Raw genomic sequence first — 18,546 nt, forward strand, 5'->3', positions numbered from 1 at the left:
CAAACAAACAAAAGGCAACGGCTGTTGAAAATAGCAATTCCAGTCCTAATAACCACTGGGAAGCATTTCTTGCTCAATTTTATCCTACTTTTTCTACAGAAAATTACAGTGGATCAGTATATTTGATTTGGGAGAAATGTAATTACAGCTGCCCAAACTGAGCTTGAGCATTCCTGAATTTTGAGGTGTTCAAATCTGGAAGGCAGGTGCTGGGTGTGTGGGGGGGTGGTGAAGTGGGCTCTGCGCGGGAGCACAGCAGCATGTATGCAGCAGCGTGTCTGGAGCTGCACGGAGCCAGACACACTGGTCTGAGTGGCACGGTAATGGAGCTGGGGGTTGGAGAAGGGGTAGGGGGCTCCCGGGGCGCAGTCAAGGGACAGGGAGCAGGGGAGGTTGGATGGGGCAGAGGTTCGGGGGCCGTCAGGGGATAGGCCGCGGTTGGATAGGCATGGGAGTCCCTGGGGTTTGTCAGGGGACAGGTAGGGGGTGGGGTCTTGGGGAGAAGTTGGGGGGGTCTCAGGAGGAGGCAGTTGGGGACAAGGAGAAGGGAGGCTTAGATAGGGGGTGGGGTCCTGGAGGGCAGGTAGGGGCAGGGGTCCCAGGAGGGGGTGATCAGGGGACAGGGAGCAGGGGGGGTTGGATGGGTTGGGGTTTCTGTGGGGGGCAGTCAGAGGGAGTGGATGGTGGCAGAGGGGGGCTTCCCTCCCCCTGGAGTGTCCTGTTTTTTGAATGTTAAAATATGGTCTCTCTACCATTCACAGTGCAACTCTCCACTCACAGCACGCTGCCGCATGAGGTCCCCCTCCTTCCTTTCCAGTCGGTAGTGGCCAAGGGAATGCTGGGAAATGTAATTCTTTCCCTGCTCCAGGGCTGGCTCTATAGTCAGGGAGCTAACCAAGGAACTACAGCTCCCAGGGCCCCCTGTTGGTTCTCAGCTCCCATGCCGCCTCTGCAAATGGGCTGCCGCAAGCAGGTGCTTGCTTTGCTGGTGTCTAGAGCCGCCCCTGACTCCAGAACCGGCATCTGGAGCTGGGCCAGGCACCCCAGGGTTGGGCACAGGGTGTTGAGCTAGTGCCAGAGCATGGTCAGGACTAGCTGATTGAACACCACTGCCCTCCCCTAAAGGGAGAGGCACTGGAGCAGTCCTGTCCACCTCTGCAATCTCTCAGCCACCCTGCCCTCCAAATCGTGCCAGTTCTCCGGTGGAGAAGGATGCATGGCAGAAAAATAAATGCTGAGATAGAGCAGTGGACCAGTGCCCCACTGAATGGCCTGAAGTGCAGGTAGGAGGGAGCTGTGGAAAACAGGTATACTAACCCTAGAACGATAAGAGCCCTTTTCCTTATAAGCTGAAAAGAGTTTACCTCAGATCAACTAGGAACACCTGAGTCCAATTAAGGGACCTTTAACTCCTCCCCTCCCATCTTTGGTGAGATAGGAGGAGGAGGTTTCCTCAGGGGGAGAGGGAATCAACCTAACTGACTGCCTCTGTGTAGGAGAAGGACTCATGCATGCGTGCACACACACACACACGGTTGGAAAAGATATCTGCCTTTTGTTTTGTGAATTTTTTTCTTTTGTTTATGGAGGAGCACTCCTTGGGCTGGGTGGGGAAATGAAGAGTGTGGAGCATAAGCATGTAGAGATGGTCCCGTGGCACAGGTCAAAAATGAACCAGCTGCAAATCACATAGCCATCTCAGGATACAAAAGGGTGGGGACCGAGAAGGCTCATGGGGCAGGGGCCCGATGAAGAGATCCAGAAGACCTGGGATGAGGGGCAGGCGGGGGATGCCCTCTCGCAGGACCCGCTCGAGAAAAGACTGAGAAGTGGGCAATAAGGCTGCCTCCACGTCCCGAAGTATGTGCCGGGGGTAGCAACGCGGAGAGCCCCATGCACCAGCCAAGTGCAGAGGGATCCACCCAGCCACCCCAATTGTAGTCTCTGATCCTGGTATAGGGGAAGGACGCACACACACACACACACACACACACACACACACACACACACACACACACACACACACACACACACACACACACACACACACACACACACACACAGAGTTGGAAATGGTATCCGCCTTTTGTTTTGTGAATTTGTTTCTTTTGTTTGTGGAGGAGCACTCCTTGGGCCTGCCCCAAGGCCTACCATGAAAATATTGATCAATAAACCCAGCGTGGGAAAACAAACACTGTCCAGAGTGGGGCTGATTTACTCAAGTCCCCCCTCCCCACACATCACCAGAGGGGGAAGTGCTAAGTCCAGTCAGACAGAGAAGATGCCCTGCCACAATACATTTTAAGGTCTTAGTCCTCCTGCATAAAGTCTAACTACCTGAGCCCATAGGCGGCAGGTTATATCTGTGTGCGGTGCCCGGGCTCCAGGAATATTCAGGGCCGGGTGCCCTGCTCCAGCAATAGCTGGAGCTGGGTCTCTCTCCTGGCCCTGCCTGGATCGGGCCCCAGCCCCCGCAGGTCTCCCCCCGCCGCCACAACCCTGCCTGGAGCAGGTCTCAGCCCCCGCCTGTCACCGCCCCCCGCCGCGCCCTGTCCCTGCCTGAGAGAAAGCAGCGCGGGTCTCTCCCCTGCCTGCTCTGTACAGCCGGAGGGCTCCCAGCAGAACTGCTGTCTGCTGCCGCAGGGTCCTAGTGCCTGCCCCCCACCACTAATGGCAAGGCAGGCTGTCCTTACCCTGACCCTCTCCAACCCCAAACCCTCATACCCAGCCAGAGCCCTCATCCCCCCCCACACCCTAATCCTCAGCCCCAGCCGGAGCCCTCATCCCCCCTGCACCCTAATCCTCAGCCCCAGCCAGAGCCCTCATCCCCCCCGCACCCTAATCCTCAGCCCCAGCCCTGAGCACCCCTGCATCATGAACCCCTCATCCCCCTGCACCCTAATCCTCAGCCCCAGCCAGAGCCCTCATCCCCCCGCACCCTGATCCTCTGCTCCAGCCCTGAGCACCCCCACAGCATGAACCCCTCATTCCCCTGCACCCTAATCCTCAGCCCCAGCCCTGAGCCCCCCTGCAGCATGAACCCCTCATCCTCGGCCCCAACCTTCATCCCTCTGCACCCTAATCCTCTACCCCAGTCCTGAGCCTCCCCCCACAGCATGAACCCCTCATCCCCAGCCAGAACCCTCATCCCCCCACACCCGAATCCTCTGCCCCCGCCCTGAGCCCCCCCACATCATGAAGCCATCATCCTCAGCCCCACAGCCCTCACCCCACACCCCAAACCTCTGCCCTAGCCCTGAGCCCCCACGCATCATGAACCCCTCATCTACAGCCCTTACCCCACAGCCCAACCCTCTTCCCTAGCCCTGAGCCCCCTCCTGCAACATGTACCCCTCATCCTCAGCCCCACAGCCCTCACCCTGCACTCCCTCCTACTCCCAAATTCCCTCCCCCTTCCCACACACCCCTTCCCAACCCCAAACTCCGTCCCAAAGCCTGCACCCTTCACCCCCTCCTGCACACCCACCCCCTGCCCCAGCCCAGAGCCTGCACCCAGCACCCAAACTCCATCCCAAAGCCTGCACCCTGCACCCCTCCTGCACCCTAATCCCCAGCCCAGGATCTGCACCCCAGACCTCCCCCGCTGAGCCCCCTCCCAGAGCCTTAGTCAGGTGGGGGTGGAGTTTGGGGGGCAGAGTTGGGGGGCGGGTTCTGGGCACCACCAAAATTTTTACAAACTTGCCACCCATGCCTGAGCCATCTCCTTTCACTATGTCCCCCTGCCTGGCAGCTATGATGGGTCAGCGCAGATCTGCTGCCAGTTTTGGTCAGGATCAGGTTAGGGGCAGGACTTTGCTGGGGGAGTGTCCTCAGCTCTTGAACACCCCCAAAGATGGTCCACAAGGGTCCATCCCTGACTGTCTTTAGGGTACAATGCAAGGTCATACTTGTTTATTTGAACAGGACTGTCCTTGACTGATTTGTGGCCCCCTCTGGTGACCAAAATCTGATATTAAGAAACTGAAGCATCCAGAATGAGTGTCTACTTTTGAAAACTGGCCCACTATTATTGGAAATATTTGTACTGGGGCAGCTGCCAGATATACTTGTCAGATGGGGCACTTTATGTATGCAAATATGTATGAAGACGTGGTCCCTACTTTGAAGCGCTTAATAAACCTGAGGAGCCAGAACTAGACTCCTTGTTAGGACTGATCGGAAACTGGAATTCCTGTTCTGCAGACTTCACAATTTAAAAAAAATGTAGTTCTGCATTGGAATGAAAAATTGCAATTTCAAAATTTCCCACAGAATTGAGGGTGGGCAGAAGAGTCCAAAACTTTTTGTTTTGAAAAATTGAAATAACACTTGATTTCAACTTTTTTGAAACAAAAAGGCTGGTGGGCTACCAAGAAACCAGGATCCTAGAAGCTGTGGCTTGAGCCATGGCTTCCAGGGTCCTTTCTCTGTGGCCACCTGCCAGGTGGACAAGCTGGCAGGAAAGATTAGATGTCATAAGTGACAAAACTGACACATTTCCACAATGTTTTAATTTCAACAAATCATCATTTTCCAACAGAAAAATGTTCCATTGGAAAATTTCCAACCAGCTCTAATCCTGATTCTTGAGGGCCTAAAAATCACAGACCTCTACCAGGTTTCAAACCTCTATCACATGCACTAAAGGAAATTCCCCTTAGTATCTAGTAACAGGTCTCTTTCCCTTTCTGTATAGCTACTAGAGAGCAGCATGATCCTACACACATACTAGCAGAAAGCCAGCATGTTACAACAAGAGATGTGGGCACTTTATGAATTACGTAGGAGGATGGAGAGGGTGAATTTTGAATCAAAGCTGGCAAGAAACTCAGCTCAGTCTGGCCAGGAGTGAGTGGGGCACTGGTACACAGGAAGTGGGCAGTGTTCTGCAGCTCCACATAAAGAGTGTAGGGGGTTCTCTTGTATACAGGAGGGCCTCAGGCCCGATGGGAAAAAATGCAGACTGCCCATGCAGTCCTTTCTATTATGAAGCTGGTACTTGGTGACTCTTGATAGTGACAAATACAATTCCAGATAAACACTCTCTCTTGCTGTCTCAATCTCCCCTTCTCTTACTGGGTTCATTCTGGAATTTGAGACACTAGCTCCACACAGATCTTCCAGACAGCAGCCCAGGTCCTTGGTAAAAAACGATTGGTGATTTAACATCCCTGGACTGCAGTGTGGAGGGGATTTCCATATCCTGTATGTTCTGGTACTGGCAGCTTCTCACCTGTGGGTCACTAACTCTATCTGCTACTCATTGATGACAGGATTCTTGCACGAAAACTCCTAAAGCACTTTCAAGGCAGGAAACCAGTGACAAAATCCCAGACTGGCAAGGATCCTTCTTGACCCCAGAGGAAATGACACAGCTTTATTGCTGAGCCTGCAGTCAGCAGAGAGCCTGTTCTAAACCCCTCCTAGGGTCCAGTAAGCATCACTGATACAATAACCCAGCTCTGAGAGGGGCTGGGAAGGGCTGTTATTCTGGAAACATCTGGGGCCTTGTGGAAAGCCACGTGGAGAGTGTATTGCTGTCAGTCTGTCAGCCCCGTTCAGGGTAGGTCATGTTACTGAGAATAAAGCACAGGCAGTTAGACCACATCCCTGGCTGTTGAGTGGGGCCGCAGCGGTTCAGCTCTGCTGTGTAAGCCCTTGCTGGTGGGATGTAGAGAGGTGTTGTGGTGGGGACAGACATCAACCTGCCCCCCTGAGCATCTCCCCAAATTAAATGCTCCAGACTGTTACCCTTTCTAGGTTTGTGGAAAGACAGGCCCGGCAGCTTCCAGAGAGCAGAGAATCCGATTGTGCAAGCGACTGTGAGCAGCAAACAGAACCCCCAAGACACCAGGCTGCTCTGCAAATGAACACTGAGTCACTGGCTCTTGTTAAGGGAGGATAATGAGGTAGGCAATACTAACTTGGAGGAACAGAAAAGCTTTTCAGGAGGTGGGAAGGCAGGTCTCCTGTCTTGGAAGAAGTCCTAAACTTTCCTGCTACCTGAAAACTTCCTCCATCCCCTGGAAGGAAACAGGAGGAAATTGTTTAACAGCTTTGTATGCAGTGGCGTGACGTATCCATGCAGGGGCAGCAGAAGTAAAGAGTTGTGAAATTCATCCCTGTGCTGGTGCAGAGAGCAAATGGAGAAATTTTTGCCTTTCCTATTCAGAGCTGCTGAGGTTGAGTCCCCAGCCCTGAAAGCTGACCTAGCTTGTGTACCCCAGCTCAGAGCCCTCTGGGGCATGGCAGCAATGCAGAATCAATAGGGCTACTCTCTGGCCAATCCACCTCCCACCCCCAGCACTAGCATCTCCTGCGTGGGGTGTGAAAGGGGATTGACAGCCAGTGGGAGCCATTTATGCCAGGGGTAATCCTCAGGTGGCAATGAAGCTGTTTTGCAGGTCCTTTGTGCTGCCATAACAGACCATGGTCCCAGAGACACTTCTTAAACAGCAGGGTAAGCAAGCTGCGTTTGAGTTGGTCCCTGTCCAAGAATGCACAATGGCCCCAAGAGTGAGTGTTACTGTCATAAACACCTGACCAGAGGACCAATGAAGGACAAGATTATTTAGGTTTCTGCAACAAATTCTTCTATTCAAGCTAGTGAGTATTGTTACCTAGGCCAGAAACCCCTCTCTTATAGGGTTACCATGCCCTTGCAGCAGACATGCCAAACCCACAGAAAAAAATGCAGAAATTGGGCTTGGTTTTGGCTTAATTGGCTTGTGAGTTGCTTGTTGGCTAGTTTTTGGCTTGTAGCTTGTTGCTTGATTGGCTTGTAGCTTCTTTTTTTTTGATTGGCTCCCGGCAAGCAGGAGCAAGGGGGGACAAGCAGGGGCAAGGGGAGGAGAGAGACAGGGGTGCTCAACAGGCCCACCACAGTCTCAGACTGCATGCCGAGGGGATTCTAGTCATATAGTGTTGGGGGTCTTAGGGACTAGCTTGTTTTGGCCTTGTTTTGAAATGGGATTAGCTTGATTTTTGGCTTATTGTGAAAGTCGGGATGCTTATATACTGCATGGAAGTTGGCAACTGTGCCTTGCAACTAGATTTTGGACCAACTGGTGAGGAAGGTGTAGCGTAGCAGACAGCTCACACCACTGCCTCTATCTTGAAGGAACTCAAGAAAAAAGACATCCCCATCTATGTCTCTCTCCCTCCCCATGGGAGCTTGGTGGTTAAGGTAATTGTGACAGGTTTGGTCACAGAGACCCCCTTGGGACTGTCACCTAGTGTGCTGAAACTACCTATGAACCTGTTTTCCTTGCCAGCTTGGGACTTCAGAACCCTGTCTTGTTGAGCCAGACATGCAAACCTGCTGCAACACAGACCCAGGGTCTGAACCATGCCCCCAAAGCTGCAGACTTAACTGAAAATGGCTCAGTGAGTACTCTTGTTTCTAGCACCCAGACACCCAGCTCCCAATGGGATCCAAACCCCAAATAAATCTGTTTTACTTTGTATAAAGCTTATACAGGGTAAACTCATAAATTGTCTGCCCTCTATAACACTGATAGAGAGATAGGCACAGCTATTAATCACTTACTCTGGGTTTATCAATAAACAAAAGTGATTTTATTAAATATAAAAAGTAGGATTTAAGTGGTTCCAAGTAATAACAGACAGAACGAAGTAAGTTACCAAGGAAAATAAAACAAAACACGCAGGTCTAAGTCTAATACATTAAGAAACTGAATACAGGTAAATCTCACCCTTAGAGATGTTCCAATAAGCTTCTTTCACAGACTAGACTCCTTCCTAGTCTGGACCCTGGTACAATCCTTGTTAGCTCCAGCTCAGGTGGTAACTAGAGGATTCCTCATGACTGGCCCACTTTGTTCTATTCCACCCCCTTATATATCTTTGGCACAAGGCAGGAATCATTTGTCTCTCTGGGTTCCCACTTCTAAATGGAAAAGTACCAGGTTAAAGATGGATTTCAGTTCAGGTGACATGATCACATGTCACTGTAAGACTTCATTACCCACTTGCTGGCACACATATATACAGGAAGGCTTACAAGTAAACAGAGCCATTTACAACCAATGGTCCTGGTTAATGGGAGCCATCAGGATGTCAAATCACGATTAATGGCCCACACTTTTCCAATAGGCCCTCAGAGTTATATTTCATATTCCTACTTTCAGATACAAGAATGATACAGTCATACAAATAGGATGACCACACTCAGTAGATTATAAGCTTTGTAAAGATACCTTACGAGAGACTTTTTGCATAAAGCAAATTCCAGTTACATCATATCCACACTTATAAACATATTTTTACAAAACATATGGAGTGCGATGTCACAGTAATCATGGTCAGAGAGAAGGCTGGCTGCAAAGAGCACTGCACCCGAGAGCCCTGAACTGCAATGCTGGGATTCATGCGGTTGGAAGATTTGCCAGCCTTCATATCCTGGACTATCAGGCCTTCATGGCCAAAAGGCAGGCTGAGCTCTGGTGTTAGTCAAGTCCCTCTCTCAGGAGAAATAACATTAGTTTTAAAAACTAGTGCTTGAGGGTGAGGCTGAGGTCTGGCATCAGTAGCTTTGAAATGGGTCATACTGTAGCCAGCACCTCAGCCACTGCTTGTCTTAAACTAGCAGTTCCAGAAAAGACTAAATCCTCTGTGGGGAATGGGCAGAGCCCTCTCTAGGCAAAGATTACCCTGCATTCTCTTGAGCCTATGTCCTGTGCAGACCTTCTCACAGTGAGAGAAGGGAAGGAATGGTGGCAGTCGTATTGATGGCTAGTTTCATGGGGTTCAGTACCCTACTGTGTGAGGCATTTAGCCTCTGGGGCAGCAGGGGAAGCTAAAGACTACAAAGTCCCCTTTCCACAAGCAGCAACACTTGAAGGGTTTATACAGGATTCCTGATCATATAGGCTGCCACTTTGTGCAGCCTTGCCAGCATAGGAACTCCTTATTGGAGGCAGGCTGGGGACCCTTAATAAGTTCTGACCCCACCTCACCTCAGACACACAGACCCTGAGAATTGCTCAGCGTGTCGGGCGCTGCTTGCTAGTTGGTGGGGTGTTGCTGTGTTGCCAACTCTCAAGCTTTTATCATAAAACTGACAATGTTTGGTGTTATTTATTAAAGCCCCAGCTCCTGGAAGCAAGTGATTTTTCTGAAAATCAATCTTAGCTTTCATTTAAAAAAATCAAATATTTTGTCTTTCCTGATTGCAGAGAGAAGTTTGCAGAATGTGACATAAGTGCATCCTAAAGGCTCTGAAACCAGAAGGCAAAGAAAAAGAACCCCAAAAGTATTCCTTGTTATTTTAATCTCATGATTCTGGGGGCCTGACTCATAATTTTTGAATGGATAGCAATACAGGATGTGCTACTTGCCATATGCCTCCCTATAATCTCTGTCAATCTCCTGACTTCTGTTGCTTCCTTGATCCCAGTTGCTTCCTCCATGAAATTGCTAAAATCCAGTGTGCTACTGTGCTCTGGTTTACTGGTTATGCAAGACCATGCCAATAGTCCACAGGGCTACAGCCTGCTCTTCCCTGGAATCTCAAAGGGGAGGTGTTCACTGGCCATCAGCAGACAGGCTGGTGACGATCAGAGGAAGCCACAAGCACTGTCCAGCCATGTCAGGAGGCTCTCAGGCACAGGCAGCTAACCCCTAGGAGAGGAACTGGGCAATGGAAAGAATTTGGTTTGTAGAAGAAGCTCTAAACCACAATGGGAGTGAAAGGGAATCTATTTAAAAAACACTGAACCAGAAGGGTTCTTTAATAAAAGAAGTTTGGGGATTGGAGGAGCAAGGGCAGCAAAAGAAAGGAATAATATGACTTCTGCTTGGACAGGAAGAGGGAAAGGGACTTGAAGAGAGTTTAGGGAAGGGAGTGGGATAGAAAGAAAGCCAGGTAAAAGGAGAGAGGGAGACACATGGAAGGCAGTTAGCAAGGTACAGAGTCAGGGATTGGAAGGTAGGGTATAAGTAGGAAACATGTGGGAGGAGAACTAAAAGGATGGTATCAGAGCAGACTCTGCGATCAGTGAGTTTGCAGGGCAGGAAGATGCCGGAGCGGCTGTGGCTGCTTCTCACCCTCCTGACCCTCCCGCACTGTAAGGGGAGAACTGAGCGATATTTCTCATTGCCATTTACCTGCCTTCTCTCTTTCGGACTCCTTTCCTCTTTCTTTCTCCGTTCATCTCTGTGTCTCATTCACAGACGGGCGCTCTCAGACTCTCCACCAGACCCCCAGCTTCATTTCTCTGCCCCCCGGCTCCTCTGTCCAGCTGCACTGCTACCTGCAGGGATACAATGCAGAGCCCTACATGTACTGGTACCGGCAGCCTCCCCAGGGAGGAGCCCTGCACATGCTCTTTCTCTCCAGAATCAAGGGTTCGATTGACGACAGTTCGGAGAAACACTTTAAAGCTGCCCGACCGACCCAGCAGAACTTCACGCTGAGCACAGACAGCCTCTTCCCCAACCACACGGGGCTCTATTACTGCGCCTGGAGCCACACACTGAGCCAAGCGGGTGCAGCCCCTGGACAAAAACTCCCCCTCCCCCTGTCCCTGTGAGGAGCTGAGCTGAGATCAGGTTTCACCCACTAGCTCAGTCTCCTGCCTTGCCCTGCTCCGTACTCTCCAATGGACACTGTGATACACAGCCCCACATTTGATGATTTAGTTGGGGATTGGTCCTGTTTTGAGCAGGGGGTTGGACTAGATGACCTCCTGAGGTCCCTTCCAACCCTGATATTCTATGATTTCTAACTCATTACAGGCCATTACGAATCATAATAAACACCTAGCTCATCAGTATGGAATCAACCTCCTGGGCCACATTTTGCCCTCCCCACCAACCCCCTTTCCAGCCAGTGCAGAACTGTACTCTACATCTATTTTTCAAGGTGGTATATCCAGTCTGGGTTTAAATGGTGCTTCCACTTCCTCCCCAGCAGAGACTGTTCCCAAGTGGAACTGGTTTGAGAAATTTCCGTGGTCCCAAATTGCAGCAGAAGTGCAACTGTGTCAAAATTAAAAATGCTTGGCACAATCGGATCAATGTCACCAGAACTTCATTTTGCAAGAAAAGCTGGGGAAAAAAACAAACAAACAAAAAAACCCCAGTCAATGTGAAAATGGGACATTTTTACATTTGCAGAATGCAATGTTTCAAATTTTCATTTTGCAACAACTTTTTGTTGCTCATTTTTATATGTTGTGTTATATGGTATATTATACTATCATACAAAATAAAAAAGTCAAAACTGAAACAAAACGTTTTGTTTTGAAATGAAACATTCTGATCAACCCGAAACACACTTTTAATTTTTTTTCCTTTGCCGAGAATTTAAAATTTTTAGTTTTTGCTTCCATTTGGAATAAACCAAATTTCAAGATCTCAAAATCCTTTGTAAAACAGAACTTCTGTCCTTTCCACAGCTTGATTCACTAGTCTAATGGATCCCTATTAAGAAATGTTTCTTTCTCTGTTATATTGAACACAGGCTCCCTGACAGCCCTGTTCTGCTTTAGTGTTTAAACAACTAATAGGTAACATTTTGTGAGCAGGGTGTATATGCTGGCGGGAGTAGGGGGCATTAAACCACCTCTGAAAAGGAAATGATTTAGGAATTAGGAATATCCAAATTCACACAGTTTCTGGGTATGGCTGGTGTCTGATGCAGCTGCCTGATGCTATTGGGTGTTTCTGACTGAAACCCCCAGAGATAGTGGAACTCCACTGCCACATTCATGCTGACATGGCCCTGGGGGAAGGGGACATTTCTTCCCCAACACACTTTTCAGAATCAGTTTAATCTGCACGTGAGAGGGACAGTCACTGATAGTTAAGCTCTCACCCCTGTTTCCATCCTGAGATAGTGAACAGAGTCCATTGCAATCAGATCCTGGTTATGGTGGTTCAGCTGGTACCTCCATTGAGGCATTGTGTGTGCCTTTGAGCGGAGCTGATCTGTGTCCCTGAGCTTGCAGGAACACCCAACAGGTGTCCCCCCCATAAGAGGCTGATGCAGAGGAAAGAGGAAATGGCAGTTACACAGCTGCTCACATTAAGGGCAGGAGAGGCAGTTTGAGGATTTATGATAAGAAAACATATGGGAATATGTATTGAGTGCCTGAACAGCTTGGTTTTGTGGCAATAGTTTAATGTAAGTAACTCAATTGCTGTTTTGTGCTTTATTTTAGAATATATGGGTCTAATGCTGGACTCAATGAAATCAAAGACAAAACTCCAGGTGACCTCAAGGGCACCAGGATTTCATCCTACATACTGATATAATATCTAATGTGAATGTGTACACTGCATTTACCGAGAGGTATGTCTGTATGTATATATTTTTCCCTTGATGCTCTGTATCTATTTATCTGCACAGTCCCATTGACTGCAAAGTTAGAATCACAGCTCTAGGATCCAGAGGTTACATTTCCCATATGCTGCCAGTGTGTGTCACCCTCACTCCATTCGCTGCTCATCTGCAGAGAGTCTCTCTGTTGAAGTGCAGGTGACACAGTTCTGCTAAAGTAACCTGGCCTCACAGTGCAGTGCTTTAGTTTTGAGTCATCTCATTCCTAAGGGTGGGATTGGGAGAAAAGAGGTCACTTTGTGGGGCTCTTTGCTGCGTGGCAGCAGCAGCAGCTTCTAGAACAGCAGCTAGTATTGCTAACAATGTAGCATCCATCATGGTGAGATGTAATCATGTTACATTGGTTCTAGGATCTGTCTGCATGTCCATCTTCCTCATGGGTATTTTGGTACAATGCCCACTCTAGAGACCATGCTGTGATAACAGGTGCAAATAGAGCAGCATCTTCTGTTTGACTGAGAGTGAGGCCAGGAACTTCTAGGTTCTTCTTCCTATTCTAGTCACTGAGTAGATCTTTAAGGCAACTCAGTGCCTCAGTTTCTTCATCTGTAAAACCCTTATTACCTCAAAGGCTATTGGGAGCTTGCCACTCCTGTTCCTACTGGAGTCATGGAAGCTCTTCCATTAACTTCAATGGCAACAGGAGCAGGCCTTTAATTATTTAACCTTTGATTGCTAGGTAGTATTCATTATGGCAATGACAATAGGGCTAGATTGGCTTGGTCATAGGCCAAGAAGCAGAGCTACATGTAGAGGACAAGCCAGACATGCATCTCCCCATCTAGATCCTCCTTCCTATCTCTATTTTCCCAAGTTTAGATTCCCTTTCCAATATAAGGCCCGTATCTGCCTGCTGTCCCATTGCAGCCAGACACCTGCCTTCTGCCTCTCCTCTCCTCACTGCAGAGAAGTCCCTTCTTCCTTCACTAATCTAGTGGCCCCTGCTGCCACTGGTAGGTGGGGTGATACATTAGTGAAGGTGCCTGTCATTATTTTATGTGCGCTCCCCAAGACAACCATCTCTTAAAATGTATGACCCCCTATTAATGCCTTGCTCCCAACTGCCTTCCCTTTAAAACATGCCCAGCATTCAGTTACACACTGGATTATTAGGTATATCAAGATATGCACCATAATCTACTGCCCTGCCGTGTGTTGGGTGCTGGCACTTCAAAGGAGAGCCAGCCACTGACCAAAGAGGCCATGAGCAATTATTGGGGAAGCCACAAGTCTCCTCCAGACAAGCTGGGGGGTTCTCAGTATCCTGGGTAGCCTGTTTTGGATGATTCTAAATACAATTACGTGGGGAAGTGGTTTGTACTTTGAAGTATCTTGGATTAGCCAGAAGGGAAGGTGAATACTGCATATTTCTGCTTTGTCACTTCTCTTTGTATGTGTATGTGTGTGTGTGTGTGAGAGAGAGAGAGAGAGAGAGAGATTATTTGAAACGATTTAGAGGGAAAGGTCCAGGAACAGGGAAGGTGAAAAGACGATGATCTGTACCTAGAGGGTGAAATTTTATAACCTGACTGAAGCTGGAAGGGTTGGAAAGGCCCACTGGTGGGCGAAGCTGGGTAGGAAAATTTTAGTGACAAGAATATTGATATAGGCACAAAAATAATGTGATTTCTATATGAGCTGTAAGAGAGAAAGACAGCAGAAGAGACAAACAAAGATCAGGAAAGAGAGAGGAGAATGGAAAGAGAAGAGTGGAACAGAGGGGAGTGTCAAAGAGATAGAGAGAGTAAGGTATATAAGGGGCTAGGAAAAAAGAGTCACAAATTGTGGGTCAAGAGTAGGAGAGAGGGAACATCTGAAAGGAAAATTTGAATATTGGTGTCAAATGTCTGAAGAGTAGCATATCCGGCCTTAGAGAGACGATGCGTCCGGCTCTGTGATCAGTGAGTTTGCAGGGCAGGAAGATGCCGGAGCGGCTGCGGCTGCTTCTCACCCTCCTGACCCTCCTGCACTGTAAGGGGAGAACTGAGCGATATTTCTCATTGCCATTTACCTGCCTTCTCTCTTTCGGACTCCTTTCCTCTTTCTTTCTCCGTTCATCTCTGTGTCTCATTCACAGGCGGGCGCTCTCAGACTCTCCACCAGACCCCCCGCTTCATTTCTCTGCCCCCCAACTCTTCTGTCCAGCTGCACTGCTACCTGCAGGGATACAGTTCAACCCCCTGGATGTACTGGTACCGGCAGCCTCCCCAGGGAGGAGCCCTGCACATGCTCTTTCTCTCCAGAGGCCAGGATTTGATTGACGACAGTTCGGAGAAACACTTTAAAGCTGCCCGACCGACTCAGCAGAACTTCACGCTGAGCACAGACAGCCTCTTCCCCAACCACACGGGGCTCTATTACTGCGCCTGGAGCCGCACACTGAGCCAAGTGGGTGCAGCCCCTGGACAAAAACTCCCTCTCCCCCCCCCACTCGCTGTGAGGAGCTGATCTGAGATCAGGTTTCACTCATTAGCTCAGTCCCCTGCACTGTCCCCTCCCACAGACACTGTGAGACACAAACCCAGCTTCTCCCTTCTTCTCTTGAAGGAGGAACATTTGTGTCATGTTTCATAATTCATCATAGCTATTTGCAATGGAAAAGAGGTCCTAGGCCACATCTGATGCAACCCCTTTCCAGATGCTGCAGGATTATTCCCTGTGATGTACTCACCAGCCTAGGTATAAATGGAATTTCTTGAGCCGCAAGTGCATCATGCATTGACTGCGTGGCATGTCCGAAGCTTTAAGAGGCTGTGCGGCTCGACGCCGCTCTAGTTCCTTCTTACCACCACATGGCCAGAGTTGGAATCTCTGTTCCTTGGTGCTCTTAGCTCACTCAGAGAACTGTTTTTTGCTCATTGTCTGTACATAGTTTTTTGTAGTTGTATATAGTTGTCCCATTCGTTCATAGATAGGTCTCCTTCATTGGATTTTTCCCCTTGTGGGGACTCCTCCACCAGCCCAGGGACTATGCCCAAGCAAGCCAGGTTCAAACACTACTTCGTGCCCATGGTCATTCTCTGTGAGCAACAAGCACCACTTTGGCTTTACCACTAGGGCAAGCTCATATTGCCACCCACTGCTCCATCTGCTGCTCCTTTCCAGCTTGGACTTGAGAGGCCAGGGAACTTCACCTCCGCAAGTTCCTTATGGAGGAGGCAATGCACCCACTCATGCAACCAGATCCAAGGACAATGGATCTGATGGATTGGAGCTATGCACTGGCGGTTTACACCTCTCTGGGTCCTTCGCGGCTGGCACTGCCACAACCGTCCAAGACCCATCATGCTCAGAAGAATCACGGTCATGGGCATAAAGGTGGCTCCCTGACAGGGACAGTCTCTAAATGCAGTGTTGCTTCCCCAAGCCATGCTTGGTCGGGTGAGATCACATCGATCTGGATGCTCCAGTGCCGAAGAAACCCTACTCAGGGACCATAAATCAAAGCACCATTGGTCCCACCACCAACTACAGTGACTGGTCCACTGCCATCACCTTCGTCTCCATGCACTTCACCAGGACCATCCAGACTTGCATATCTGGTCCAGCATACACCGGGACACCCTCTCCTTCCTCCTGCCCCAGTGACCACCTGCAATACCAGGTTCTGCTTCACTGGATGACTCTGGACCTCAACCTACCTGTGGAAGATGTACAGGACCCCCGGAACCAGTTCCTGGACATATTACAACCCCCTGGGCCTTCCCACACTTCCCTGCCTATTCATGAGGCCATTTTATAACTGGCCCAGATGGTCTGGCAAACACTGGCCGTTTGTGCCTCTACTCCCAAGCAGGCAGAACGTCAGTATTTTGTCCCCTCCAAAAGGGCCGACTTTCTTTTTTCTCATCCACCGCCTAACTCTCCTGTGGTCCATGTGGCAACTCAACGCACCTGGCAGCAGCATTTTAAAAATACTCCCCCCAGTCATGCCGCTAAGAAGCTAGACCTCCTGGGCCCCAAGGTCTACACTGTGGGCCTCCAATTCCACATTGCCAGCTATTAGGCCATCCTGGCCAAGTATGACTTCCTCTTGTACTCGAGGCTTACAGATTTCAAAGCTTTCCTCCCTCTGAAGAAGCAGCAGGACTTCCAGCACTTTCTGGATGAAGGCAAATTGGTCACCAAGGTGGCTCTCCAGGCAGCAGTTGATGCTGTGGATACTGTGGCCCACTCTCTGGCTTCGGGAGTTGTCCTCCACCATGATTCCTGGCTGCAATCTAGTGGGTTTCCAAAGAAGATCCAGACTATGCTCGAGGACCTCCCCTTTGACAATAACAAACTGTTCAGTAACAAAACTGACGAGACCCTACACTCCCTTACCTTAAGGACTCCTGTGCCACCTTCCAGTCACTGGGTATATATACCCCATCCCCAACCCACAGGCAGCAGAGTCATCCTTCAAAACCCACCCTTGTGCCACCTATCAGCCATATCCTCAACATCCCTAAGAACCATCTTGGTGTTATCAGCACTCACAGCAACCCCACTACTCCTCTCCCACTGCCCCTGACACTTCTGCTGTCCTGCAATGTTCCTCCAAACAGCCCTTTTGACTCCTTCTCCGAGACTCATGAACCGCCCTCCAACCCCGAGGCAACCACCCAGGTCACATCTTCCTTTTTGCCCACAACTGGGGTGTGATTATCTCCAGTTGCTGACTGCTGGACATTATTCATCAGGGCTACATCGTAGAATTTCTCTCCTTTCCACCCTGTCATCCTCCTTGGGAACCTTCAGGAGATCCCTCCCAATACCATCTTCTCCAAGAGGAAGCAGATGGCCCTCTTCCGCAAGGGTGCCATAGAATCTGATCCACAATGCTACCATAGCCGTGGTTTCTACTCCCCTTACTTCCTTGTACTGAAGAAGGGAGGTGGTTTCCATCCCATTTTGGATCTTTGGTTGCTGAACAAATTTATCTGCAGATTCTGCTTCCAGATGGTCACGTTCCCCATCGTCATCCAGTCACTTCCCCCTGGAGTCTGGTTCATGGCTCTCGATATGAAGGATGCATATTTCCATGTAGACATCCACGCTGTTCATCGCAAATTCCTCCGCTTCATGGTGGGCCTTTCCCACTACCAACTCCAGGTCCTTCCCTTCAGGATTGCTACTGTCCCTTGCATATTTATGAAGGTTTGCAACACCATGACAGCCCACATGCAACACCTGGATCACTCCGTGTTTCCCTACCTAGAAGACTGGTTCCTTGTGGCACCATCCAGAGCCCCCATTCTCACCACCATATGGACCCTACCCACTCTCTTCGATATCTTGGGAATCTGTATCAATGATAAAAATCAGTCCTTGCTCCTATCCGCACGTTTGCTTTCATAGGGGCTTGCCTGTATTCTGTCGCAGCCTGAGCCTTTCTTCTCTCTCTCCTTTTAAAATCCTGAGGTCTGTGCCTCTGGTTCAGAATGAGCCCACTGCTCTACCACCATGTCAAGACTGATTCCCCGCTCTGGCACTTTGAGTGCAAAAGGTGGGGGCCCACAAGGACTCTAAAAATTAATACTGGCCAGTCCAGGCTTGTATTAAACTCCCAAGGTTACAGCTTCTCTTTGACCTTGGCCGGGTAGACAGGGCCGCCCAGAGGATTCAGGGGGCCCAGGGCAAAGTAATTTTAGGGGCACCTTCCATAAAAAAAAGTTGCAATACTATAGAATACTATATTCTTGGGGGGGGGGCCCTGCAGGGCCTGCGGCAAATTGCCCCACTTACACACACCCCCTCCCGGGCAGCCCTGTGGGTAGATGCTGCCACAACCCATGTGCAGAACCCCTGTGAGAACACAGGAAGGCTCACTGAGGAATTCCTTCCTGTGGGGTACCCTCAAGCCCTTTCATGCCACCTCTGGGGAAGAGCTGGGAAAGGAAGAAAAAAAAAGAAATCAGATGTTGCCACCAGCTAATTAAACATGTGCACAAACCTCTTAAGACACAAAAATCCAATTATTTTCTTAAAAAAGGTAAATTTTATTAATAAAGAAAAGAAAGAAAATACATCTGGAACTTAGGCATTTGCTAGATTTAAAAAAACACTACAAGGATTAAGAATCAAGAATAGCTTCCTTGAGGTCCAGCTTAAACTCTTACAGCATAGCTGCTCTGTCTGCCTCTCCCCAGAGAGAACAACAGACAGACAGACAAAAGGGGAGTCTTGTTTCAATTTTAAAA

General features: G+C 49.4%; 1 gene segment (V, D, J or C); it reads left to right on the top strand.

The window, feature by feature from the left end:
- The first annotated feature begins 9,764 nt into the window (after positions 1–9,764).
- On the top strand, positions 9,765–10,553 carry LOC120368848. The segment is given in 2 exon segments: positions 9,765–10,088; positions 10,195–10,553. Coding segments are annotated over 2 exon segments (456 nt in total).
- The last annotated feature ends 7,993 nt before the right edge of the window (positions 10,554–18,546 follow it).

This window comes from Mauremys reevesii, linkage group 1 (assembly GCF_016161935.1).
Source record: "Mauremys reevesii isolate NIE-2019 linkage group 1, ASM1616193v1, whole genome shotgun sequence".
In the NCBI taxonomy this organism is placed as follows: Eukaryota; Metazoa; Chordata; order Testudines; family Geoemydidae; genus Mauremys; species Mauremys reevesii.